General features: G+C 32.7%; 1 protein-coding gene across 2 annotated transcripts; it reads right to left on the reverse strand.

Annotated features, from left to right (window-relative positions):
* Positions 1-1,624: 1,624 nt before the first annotated feature.
* LOC120188144 (RING-H2 finger protein ATL33-like) lies at positions 1,625-10,047 on the reverse strand. 2 transcript variants are annotated; one of them, XM_039191657.1, is made up of 3 exons: positions 9,240-10,047; positions 9,167-9,202; positions 1,625-1,636 (listed from the first exon to the last, which is right to left on the reverse strand). In XM_039191657.1, the coding sequence occupies exon 1, from the start codon at positions 9,918-9,920 to the stop codon at positions 9,240-9,242; it is 681 nt and encodes a 226-aa protein (XP_039047588.1). In that variant the 5' UTR covers positions 9,921-10,047; the 3' UTR covers positions 1,625-1,636; positions 9,167-9,202. The 2 variants fall into 2 exon arrangements, with proteins under 2 accessions (XP_039047588.1, XP_039047587.1); XM_039191656.1 differs by lacking the exon at positions 1,625-1,636 and having other exon boundaries at positions 9,027-9,202.
* Between the last annotated feature and the right edge of the window lie 2,054 nt (positions 10,048-12,101).

The raw sequence follows: 12,101 nt of genomic DNA on the forward strand, positions 1-12,101 counted from the left end.
CATAAAACTTGTGCGCAACAACTACCGCGTGAAATGTATTCCACTTCAGTGGTAGATAATGCAACACTATTTTGTTTCTTTGAAAACCAAGAAATTAGCATATTTCCTAGGAATTGACAAGTATCGGATGTGCTCTTCCTATTTTTTTTGCATCCTCCATAATCCATATCCGAGAAGGCATGCAAGCTAAAGCTAGAGTCTCTAGGATACCAAAGTCCTATACTAGGAGTGTCCTTAAGGTATCTAAAGATTCTCTTAATTGTTTGTAGATGTGATTCCTTAGGTCATGGTTAAAATCTAGCAGATAAGCAACAACTACCGCGTGAAATGTATTCCACTTCAGTGGTAGATAATGCAACACTATTTTGCTTCTTTGAAAACCAAGAAATTAGCATATTTCCTAGGAATTGACAAGTATCGGAGGTGCTCTTCCTATTTATTTTGCATCCTCCATAATCCATATCCGAGAAGGCATGCAAGCTAAAGCTAGAGTCTCTAGGATACCAAGTCCTATACTAGGAGTGTCCTTAAGGTATCTAAAGATTCTCTTAATTGTTTGTAGATGTGATTCCTTAGGGCATGGTTAAAATCTAGCAGATAAGTAAACACTAAACATAATGTCCGGTCTACTTGCGGTTAGATAAAGCAAAGAGTCAATCATAGACCTATAAAGTTTAACATCTACACATTTACCTTCTTCATCTTTTTGAAGTTTTGTAGATGAGCTCATAGGAGTGACTTGGGGTTTGACATTTTCCAATCCAAATTTCTTGAGCATATCTTTGATGTACTTTGCTTGATTGATGAAAATGTCATATTTCCTTTGCATAATTTGGAGCCCCAAGAAAAATGAAAACTCCCCATCATGCTCATCTCAAATTCACCTTGCATTAGTTTAGAAAATTCTTGGCAAAGAGCATCATTAGTAGAGCCAAATATTATCATCAACATAAATTTGAACAACCAATAAATCTTTATCTTTTGTTTTAAAAACAATATAGTGTCAACTTTCCCTTTTGAAAAACCGTTTTCAATTAAAAAATTTGACAATCTTTGTACCAAACTCTAGGAGCTTGTTTTAAACCATATAGTGATTTTGTCAATTTAAAAACATGATTGGAAATTTTGAGTCTTCAAAACCAGGAGGTTGTCCACATACACTTCTTCTATTATAAAACCATTTAAAAATTCTCTTTAACATCCATTTGATATAATGTAAATTCATTGAAACATGCAAATGCTAATAATTTCTTATTTCTTCCATCTAGCTACGGGAGCATATGCTTCATCATAATCTATTCCCTCTTCTTGAGTATAGCCTTGAACAACAAGTCTAGCCTTGTTCCTCACTATGTTCACTCTCATCAAGCTTATTCCTAAACACCCATTTAGTATCTACAGTAGATTTATTACTAGGCCTTTCAACTAATGTCCATACTATACTTCTCTCAAATTGATTTAACTCTTCTTGCATAGCCATAATCCAATTTTCATCGGTTAATGCTTCTTTAACATTTTTAGGCTCTATGCATGAGATAAATGCAACGTAATTACAATGTCCCTAAGAGAAGATCGAGTAGTTACCCCCTCGGATGGATCACCTAAAATCTCACCATCCTTGACATAATTGTACTCTCTTGGTATGTGACTTCCCTTTCTTCAATGGTAAATTCTTGAAGGAATCTTGAGTTTCCTCATCCTTTACTTCTTCATTTAATGATGATTCTCCCACGTCATTTGTATTATAATTCCTACGTCATCATCAACACAATAATCCTTCCTCAGAAGGGGATTATTATTGAAAACAACAGGATAGACTCTTCTAACACTAAAGTTCTTTTATCAAATACTCGATACAATTTAGAATTTAAGGAATAACCCAGAAAAATTCCTTCATTTTTTAGCATCAAATTTGCCAAGATTGTCTTTACCGTGTTTAAAATAAAACATTGCATCCAAAAGGATGAAAATAACTAATGTTAGGCTTTTTACTTTTGAAAATTTCATATGTAGTTTCTTTAAATAGGCCTAATCATTACTCGGTTAATAACATAACAAGCGGTATTTGTGCTTCAGACCAAAAATATTTGGCAAATTGTTTTCACAAAGCATGGTTCTAGCCATTTCCTCCAAAGTTATGTTTTTCCTCTCAATAACTCCATTTGTTGAGGGGTTCTACGTGATGAAAAATTATGGCTAATCCCATTTGAATTACAAAATTCAGTAAATCCAAGATTTTCAAATTCAGTACCATGATCACTCCTAACACTTGAAATGGAGTAACCTTTTTCATTTTGGATTACTTTTAAAAACGTGATAAAATTTTCTAATGCTTCATCTTTAGTACTTAAAAATAGAACCCAAGTATACCTAGAATAGTCATCTACTAGTTGATACACATTAATGGATTTAAGGGATCTTTCTTACGTTTTCCTTTTGCACATGCATCACAATTTTATCTTTATCAAATTTTAGCTTTGACAACCTCTTATTAAATCACCTTGATTTAGTCTTTTCAAAACACTCATGCTTGTATGTCCTAGTCTCCTATGCCATAACCACTATCATGCTCATCCTTGGCAACTAGGCATATATTAGTCATATTAATTAAATCTAAATGCAACATGTATATATTTCCTATTCTATAACCAATAAGCATAATCATATTAGATGCATTATCAATAACTTTACAACCATTTGATTCAAGCAAGACATTGTATCCTTTATCACACTATTGACTAATACTTAGTAGATTATGCTTTAACCCATTTACATATAAAACATTTTCTACTTGTATGGAAGAGGTATTACCTATAGTACCTATACCTTCTATGTAACCTTTTGAGTTGCCACCAAAGGTTACCACTCCTCCATTTTTGTCATTAAGCTCGGTAAATCAGCTTGTCTTCTGTCATATGTCTTGAGCATCTACTATCAAGGTATCATGTATTTGAGCTTGCGTTTCGTGCCTTGAAGCAATGCTCATTTTCCTACAATGATTAATTTTTTCTCAAATTCTTTTAGGTCCATATTTATTAGTTCCTAAAGCCTAGTCCCTTTGGGTATCCATTTATTTAGGATATCCTTATCTTTAGTAGTATTGAGTCTTTTAGGAACCTATACTCCTAATGATTTTACCATCGAGGTTCTTTGGGGACCTTTATGATTGTAAGATTTAAAATTCTTTCTAATATAGTTGGATTTTGAATTTTCATTTTTCTAAACATTTTGTTCCAACTCTATCGAAAGAAACTTTAAGATCATCAATTTTCTTTTGATGATCATTATTGACTCTTGAAAGTAAGTTTTGCAAATCCAAATTTTTCTTTTCAAAATCTTCTATTTTGATTTACAATTCTTAATTTTACTTTCAAGATCAATGTTGGTCTTGGATATGAGATATTTTCGGTTTTCAATTTTGAAATATCTTTCTTGTATTTTGAAAATAATTTCTTATAATCCGAAGCCAACCCATTATATTCTTCTAATAACTCATCAAAAGAATAATCTTCTAAATCAAATGAGTTAGAGGTTACCTGAGAATCCTCCCTGAAATCCATTAAACACAAGTTTACTACTTTTTATTCTCTTCATCGGATGATTCATCACGTTTCAAGTAGCCACGTGTGCTTGTGCTTCTTCTTTAATGTGGGCAATTGTATTTAACATGCCCAAGCTCTTTGCACTCATAGCAAATGATTGGGTCATTCTCCTTAGACTTATTATGAAGCCTTCATTTTGTTGGAATATTTTTCCTCTATTGGCTTTATTAATTTCTGAGTCTTCTAGAAAGCAAGGTCATTTCTACATCCTCGTTGTCGTCAGAATCGCTCTCATCTTTGGTGGATTTAAGAGCAACACCAACGTTTTTCTTCTCTCCATCTCCTTCTTTGTGTCTTCCTTCTAATCATACTCTACCTCATTTGAATCATCATTTCATGAGTGAGGAGAACCAATGAGCTCATCGAGAGTTAAAGACTTTAGGTCTTAGCCTCGATAATTGCAGTCTTCTTTGATTGTCAAGTACTGGAAGAGAATAAATTATCTTCCTCACAAGTTTTTATTAGGGATTATTTCTCCAAATCCTCTGAGACCGTTGACAATCACGGAAAATCTATTTGTCATAGCTTTGATGTATTCATCTGGTTTCATCCTGAAATTTCATAGCTATGAGTAAGAAGACTAATTTTAGTTTCTTTTACCTCGTCGGTTCCTTCATGTGTGACTTGAAGTTTGTCCCATAACTCCTTGGAGGTTGAACAAGATGATATTCTCCCGTATTCATCTGGTCCAAGTGCACAGAAAAGAATATGGATAACTTTTGAGTTGAGCTAGAATAATCTGTCTCTTCTTCACTCCATATTTCCGGATCTGTGGATGGTTCAGAGTATCCTCTCATCATGATTTCCATGCTCCTATGTCACATGCTTGAATAAAGAACTTCATCTTATTATTCCAATAGGTGTAGTTAGCACCATTGAAGAATGGAGGCTTGTTGACGGGATGAGAATCAAGAACGAAGTTGAAGTTGATACAAAGACCATTGATGACTTGAATATCGATTGAACTCTTCCCGGATCTTCTCAAGGGGTGGTAAAACCTTCAAATGAGTGTAGCTCTGATACCAATTATTGAGTTAATCGATCAGATGAAATAGCCAAGGGGGGTGAATTGGAAATTAAAATTTTGGTGGAAGCTTTGACAGAAAATAGAAAAGGTTTGCATAATAATTTAGAGTGGTTCGACTTTCTCAACCAAAGTCTACGTCCACTACCTTAGCTATCCACATTAAGGATTTTCCACAATTCACTAATTTGTTTTTCTTTTGGGACGAAGAGTAACCTTACAACTCCCTCAAGAATTATACCCCATATTCTTGAGACACTCTCTTCTCAAAGAGAAAATTACAAACTTTGCAAACTTACAGAAAAATCTCACAAGGTAGAATGTTTGCTCAATTCTAGAACAAAGAAAGAACACTCAAGAATGAATACATTGAGCACAAATGGTGTTCTTGAAAGCAAAATGAATATTGAAAGGATTTTGGCTTGAATGCTCAAACAATAAGTTTAAGGCTTTCTCTCTTTGAATTCTTTCTCAAAACTTGTTTCTTGTTATTCATCAATGGCTTCAAGACTTGTTTAAATACCCCTTGAATGAATTCTGAACTTTGGGGATGATCATGAAGTCAATAGAGTCGTTGTTGTATGTTTTCCACTTCAAAAGTTGTTGGGAGCGTATGGGTATGGTACTCCTTAATAGGGGTATCGATACTACCTATAAAATTCAAATATTTCAACAGTTGCAATCGATACCTGTCAAGGGGGTATCGATAATACTATGTAAAGAGGTATCGATACCGGTCATGGTATCGGTACCCATTTTGATTATGTTATTTCTCGGAGTCAAAATCAAAATGAAGGGTATCGGTACCTTTTGGCTAAGTATCAGTACCTCTATATAAGGGGTTCGATACCCTCTAGGGTATCAGTACCTCTTTCGCATTCGATGTTTGAGGGTATCGATACTCGTTAAAGAGGTATTGGTACTTCCCTATTAAAACTCAATTTTGACTGATTATGGTTCGAAATACTTTGTAAAAATTGTTTCAAAATATTTTAAGAGTAAATACAAATTTTCATTTAAGTAAGGAGTAAATTGTATTTGAAACTTGGAGTAATATTTGTGATATTCGATTAATTGAATCGAATATTATATTGAAATTGAATATAAAATCTTAAAATTCATTAACACTTTATTGTTATATCGAAACATCAAAATGTTTTCAACAATAACCCTTATATTTAACAAGTTAATTAACCGAACCGTTAATGCTAAACTATTTCGGTTAACCGAACCGCAAAAAATGATAGTTAATGGTTAAAGTTACGGTTATGAATTTTGATAAACGATTAACCAATATTAACTGTTAATAAATAAATTTATAGTTTATATTTTAGGGAAAATACTAATAGAATTAGAAGTAAATTTTAGCACTATTCCTAAAATTTATTGGTCAATCTTCAATTTAGCCCTATTTGTACACAAATAATTTAATATATATTTGTTATTATTTTTAATTTTTTTATTTCTTTGAAAATATAGAAACATACTTACACTAATATAATTATGTGTTTATTATTAGGTACCAAGATATTGGAAGATGTACATACTTACACCAGTGTAAGTAGGGGTGTAAACCCCGAGTCGAGCTCGAGTATTGCTGAGCTCGACTCGACTCGAAAACTCTGAAATGAAACTCAAAAAAACTCGCGAGCTAAAATTTTCAAGCTCGACTCGAACTCGAAATCCTGAACTAAAGCTCGTGAGCAGCTCGAATGAAAAAAAAAATCTTAAACTTAACTCGATTGAAGCCTCAACTCGAACCTAAACCTTAAATACATGAAAATCTTACTGTATTTAAAAAAAAATCAATACATAAATGTTAATATTATTAATAATTTGTTTTTTTCAATAAAATCTTAAATATATATATTTTCGAGCTGCTCACAAGCTTTCGAGTCAAATATCAAGTAGCTCGTTTCAGCTCGTTAAGAACTCGAGTCGAGTCCATTCGATCGAGTATTTATCGAGCCTTGATCGAGTCGATCTCGAGTAGCTCGCGATCTGTCTCGTCTCATTTATAGCCCTAAGTGTAAGTATGTGTTAAGTATTGCATTTTTTTTACTTTATTCACTTACACTTGGTGTAAGTATGTGTTAAGTGCTATACTTTTTTTGTAGTATTAGTATTAAACTTTAAAATGTTCATGTTGTGTTATTTTGGAAAATAATTGTAATAGGTTGACCGTAAGTTAACTTGTAACTTAACCATTAATACGGTTAATTACGATTAGAAAAATCTCGTAACCGTTATAACGATTGACCGACCGTTTAAGCTAAATGGTACAATTAACCGTCCATGAACTGCTATAAGTATAGTAACCATTGCATCGTCTACCTTCTTATTAAAGAAATTCTACTTCCCACTTTGAGATAGGTGAGTTTTTATTGAATTGACAAGGACAATTTTCATATCTTATTGACAGCGAAGTTAGTATACTAGTAACCTCAGATTCGATAGGAGGGTTCTAACTCCCATTGTCGCTCTTCCTCAACATGTCTACCTTGTACCCGCAGGTTTTTGTGCAACCAAGCCATCCACGGCTTGACATGAAGTCAGGAAATTTGTCCTTGTGTATCAATTGCTTCAAGTCGAGCGAGCCTTGTACAGTAACAAAGGGCGTTGTCAATTCCTCTTCACCATTGCATATTCAACACATACTCCCATTAGTCACATGTCGACCAACACGCTTCTTATTCGTTAAGCTTCCAATAGTTTTCCAGCATCTTTCAATCCCCTCATCCTCGGTCATGTCAAGCGCCCCATAAGCCGACTCGAAGAGAACACACGGTGCTCATCCCATCGCCAACTCGGAAGTCATTCATTTCCTAACGTAGCCTGTGGGGTACATGCTGCAATCTTTCGCCCAATTACAAGTAAAGCATTGGTTGTACAATATTTCAATCAACAAGATGAATTCCTATTTTGTCATTGGTAGCACCCCAAATGAAATTCCGAATTATCTCTCCATTTCCTCGCAGGTTCCTTTGATATCCAAATAGTTTGCATGAAGTAAATCGGAATGGCTTACGTAAAACCGTCCTAGAAAGCGTTATTCTCCCCACAAACGAGTGTGTCTTAGATACCGAAAGAATTACAACAAAAATATTTATCCTCCAACCTGCCCGATTCATCCTTCCTCTGAGCTTATCGGGAATTTATGAAGGCCTCAACCTCGCCTGGTCCTTTGGCTTTTGAGCGTGTTCAATGCCAAACAGATAGTACATAAGCGTACAAATTGATCACGTCTCCTTCAGCAGACTCGTGTCTCCTTTTGCTCGTTCGTCCAATTGCTCGATTTACCGAAACCTTGGATTGTAGACTTTGTTTTATCAAACGTGAAGCAAAACTCTGTCGCCGACTCTCTTACCAAACTTCCAGCTGACTCTGATGGCTCAACTCGCATTTTCCGAAAGCTCCTTTCATGCTTGCTGCCACTCTATCTAGAGATCTTTGGGGTCCCCCATTTGACAAAACCTATCTCTGTAATGTAAAGGCCTAGCATCTTTCCTATTAAAAAAAAAAAAATGACAAAATTACATTTCTTTCTCTTCCATTAACCCCTTCAATTTTCCTTATTTATTTTTCTTTTTACCCCACCAAACAAAGCCTTAATCGAAGAGAATTTTGACTGATAAATACAAGAACTAGAACTGATCAAATGAAACATAAGGATTGAATTGATAAATTACCAAAGTTAGATACCAATACGAGATTTGAACCTAAAAAATGACAGTTAAGCTGTCAAGGTTTGGGATTTAATGTATATCCACCCTACCACATAGGCAAGCAAGGAGAACATTATTGACATTGTGGCATTACAACCAAGCAAACATCAAGATTCAATTAAAGATTAATAATAAACAGTTAACCATTCAAATTTTTGGTGATTTAATATGACTTGTTTAATTAACGAGCATGGTGCCATCAAGGTCATTAACTAAAAGCATAAAATGTGGATCACGCGTCTAAGATCCCGACTGTTCTTGCTTTTTGCCCTGTGGTAAAGTAATAGATGTGTATTAATAATCGGTAAATCTGAATAAGTATAAAGTAATATCTAATTGTAGATAATTTAGAACTATTTAATAAAAAACACTCATATTTCTAGTATTTATAGTATTTGAATTTGAGATTTCAAGAAACAAAAATAATTATTTTACCATTGAGATTATTTGACTCGTGCAAAATTATCATATTTTGAATAGAAAAAAAGTAAATTAGAAAATTATTACTTAATTGATTTTTATAGTATTTGATATAGATTAATAAGTTAATAAATTAAAATTACAAGTGATTAAACAAAAGAAAATAATAAATGAGGTAGGTGAGAACCAAGAATTTCCTGCAAATATCCACAATCATCGGAATCAAGGCCAGCCCTAAATGGAAAAACCAAGGAATTGTAGAGAAAACGTGGGGATCTGTTACTTCCATTTCCGACCCATCTTTCAGTTCTCATATAGCAGAATCACACAAAAATATAAGTGAAATTTAAAGGTTGAATTCTCTATACTAGCAGGATTCTGTAGTTTTATGCTACCGATTATTGGAGTTTGAGCAAAATTTAAGGAAGAAAAGGGGGTACAAAATCAAGAAATTAAACTATAAACGCGTTAAACCAGCGTCGATGCATCGGGTAAACCTTGATGGTGATCACTACCTCTGGCCGGACCAGACGGCGGCGTACGGTTGTTACCGACAGGACGCTTAACAGCAACGGGAGCCCGGCAGATCGGACAATTATCGTGATTGTTAAGCCACAAATCAATGCAAGTAGTATGGAACGAGTGCTTGCATTCACTCAATTGCTTTATTTCTTCGTCGTCGGCGAACACCGATAAACAAACGGGACACTCGTTCCCAATCTCTTTAGAATGGGTCTCTTTTCGATACTTGAGACCCGAAACCGGCTCCCTCCTCGTCTCGGTTACTTCAACGATACTACTACTACCTCCATGGTTGTCAGTAGGAAGCTCTCGAGGTTCATCGTGACGGTCCCGGGAAGACCAAGGGGGGCATTTGACAGAGAAAAAGAAAGAGTAGATCAAAGCGACGATAGTTGTGACAGCCAAAAGGGCGAGGATGAATTCGAGTGGAGATAAATCAACGCTTCTTGGTGAATCAGGGAAAGGAGGAGGCTGATAGATGTTCACTATAGTAAAAGTTTGGGGTGGTGAAGAGAAGAGAGGTAGTGGCGGAGGTGAGCTGATGATAGTAATGTTAGTCGTGTTTTCAGGCTGGGGAAACGGCGGCGGTGGCGGTGTTGGCCTGATAATGGTTGGTGAGTTCTCCATGATAAGGAGGAAACAAAAAGGAAAACAATGGTAAAAAGACCACAAAATTGGGGAAGAGGCAATTGGATGGGAGATGTAGTTTTCGGGTAATTTTCAACTGCAATAATTGAAAGGAAAATGTGGGGACAAAATTGGCAATATAATGGCAATAATCATTTTTTTAAGTTTTTCTTTTAATTAAAATGACACCCAAATAATATTATTACCAAAATGCTTTTATTGTTATACTGGTAATTTTCAGAATTGTAGTTCCTTTTTTATTACTCTAAGTTTTTTTAAGACATTACACTAATTAATCTGAATCGTTATGTGTCGTACATTTGATTTTGATGAACAAATCTCTCGGTAAATTTTTTTTCATACACCAAACATCGATCTTGAGATCTGTTTAAGCGATATCAAATTATTTATCACTAAATTTTTATGATTTTTTTAAATATGATATTGTTTATATATGATTTTTAAATGTTTAAATATATATTTATCGAGTGACTGAAGATAAAACCTACGTACGAGTGTCGTCGCCATTCAATCAACTTGTATAAATATGTCTTCGATATGTATTGTGTATGTTGTTTCTCTTTTCTAATAAAATTCGTACATATTTTTACATTTTTGCATAAAAATTATATTGTTTACATAATATAAAATTAAAATATTTTACGATACATGAACGGATCATGTCTTATATAATATTATATTATTTATAAGATAAAACATGAGATTATATAAAAGCAAATTTTATGAAATTATTCTTGTGATAGATTTTATTTTTAGTAAGTTAAACATTTATTATTAAATTAAAAATATTTACATGAAAATTCATAGAAATATTTTTATTACACTAGTTAAATTGTACAAAGCATTTATTTTATCATATCATTAATATAATTAGTATATTAAATAATGTTTAAAAATAAATTTATATAAGCAAACATCTTATATTATCTTTATCATAGTATATAATAGGATTTTACATTGATTTTTAGTGATTAAAAATAAGCATTTAAATTATTTAAAAAAATTCTTTTAGAGTTAAAAACTCACCCTTATATCATAATTTGGATGAACCAAAGGTGTAGGGTTGGTAGCCCTCTAAAAATTTAAAATTCTCATATAATTTAGATATTTTACTTATTTTTCTATTGGTAATTTATTTTTACCCTCTAAAATTTTATAAATTCGTTCTCTAAAATTTTATAAGTTCACTCATCCTGAAATTTTATAAATTTATCTCTTAACATAAAATCGTATATCCTTCCATAATCATAAACAAACTTTCTAGAAAGTGTCAATGCTAATGTTAACCGCTCATGGAGAACTTAAAAGTAAGGCAATCCAAAATTTTAAATTTTAACATGTTCATTATCCAGCTAAATTTAACAGAGTCTGACCTGAGTAACCGATGACGATTACATTGTCATATGATTGTTAAGTAAAGTATAAAAATAAGTTAAACTCAAATCAAGTTTTATTATCTCAATTAAATTTATTTATTAAATAGATATTAAAAAGTAATATTACAAACATCATAAGAACTATTAATAAAAATATAGTAAACATTATTTAAAATGTATATATAACACCGTGTAAATACTAAATTAATATAGATTAAAAATTAAAAAAAGTATACTTCAAATAATTATTTATCTAGGTAAAAATATAAAACAAAAGATCCAAATGAAGAAAACTTGTTATTTTAGGGATAATATTATTTAATTTAGTTGAAATTGACAAATACTTCAAAAATAATAAAAGTAACCTTTATATTATTTTAACTAAAAAATGATATTATTAGTAATGTTTTTTCTTTTCATAAAAATTATTCCAAATCAAACATAAAAATAAATTTTCAAAACAAATTATTACCAAAATAATAATTTTCAAACTAAATATTCCTTAATTGGTTTATGAGTTTTATTTATAAGAAAACATCATTTGATTCTATTTTTTAATTAATAGCTCGTATTTAATCTATTGATCGATTAATCTAGATTGCGTACTGCAAAGACGAGGGCGACCCTTTCAACCCAGTTTGCTCCATTTGCAAACGTCAGGGTTCGAATCCTTAATCTTACTTAAAGATCGAAAGTAAGGAAGTATGCCCAAATTAGTGTAACCACACCCACAATTGTTTTTGATCCCTCACCTACATTGTTTCTAATGGTCATTCCAAGCCCA

This window comes from Hibiscus syriacus, unplaced genomic scaffold, assembly GCF_006381635.1.
Source record: "Hibiscus syriacus cultivar Baekdansim isolate YM2019G1 unplaced genomic scaffold, ASM638163v2 tig00116939_pilon, whole genome shotgun sequence".
Classification (NCBI taxonomy): Eukaryota; Viridiplantae; Streptophyta; class Magnoliopsida; order Malvales; family Malvaceae; genus Hibiscus; species Hibiscus syriacus.

Bases quoted from the DNA above. Each gene is read 5' to 3' on its own strand.
- LOC120188144 (XM_039191657.1), bottom strand. From the start codon at position 9,920: ATGGAGAACTCACCAACCATTATCAGGCCAACACCGCCACCGCCGCCG.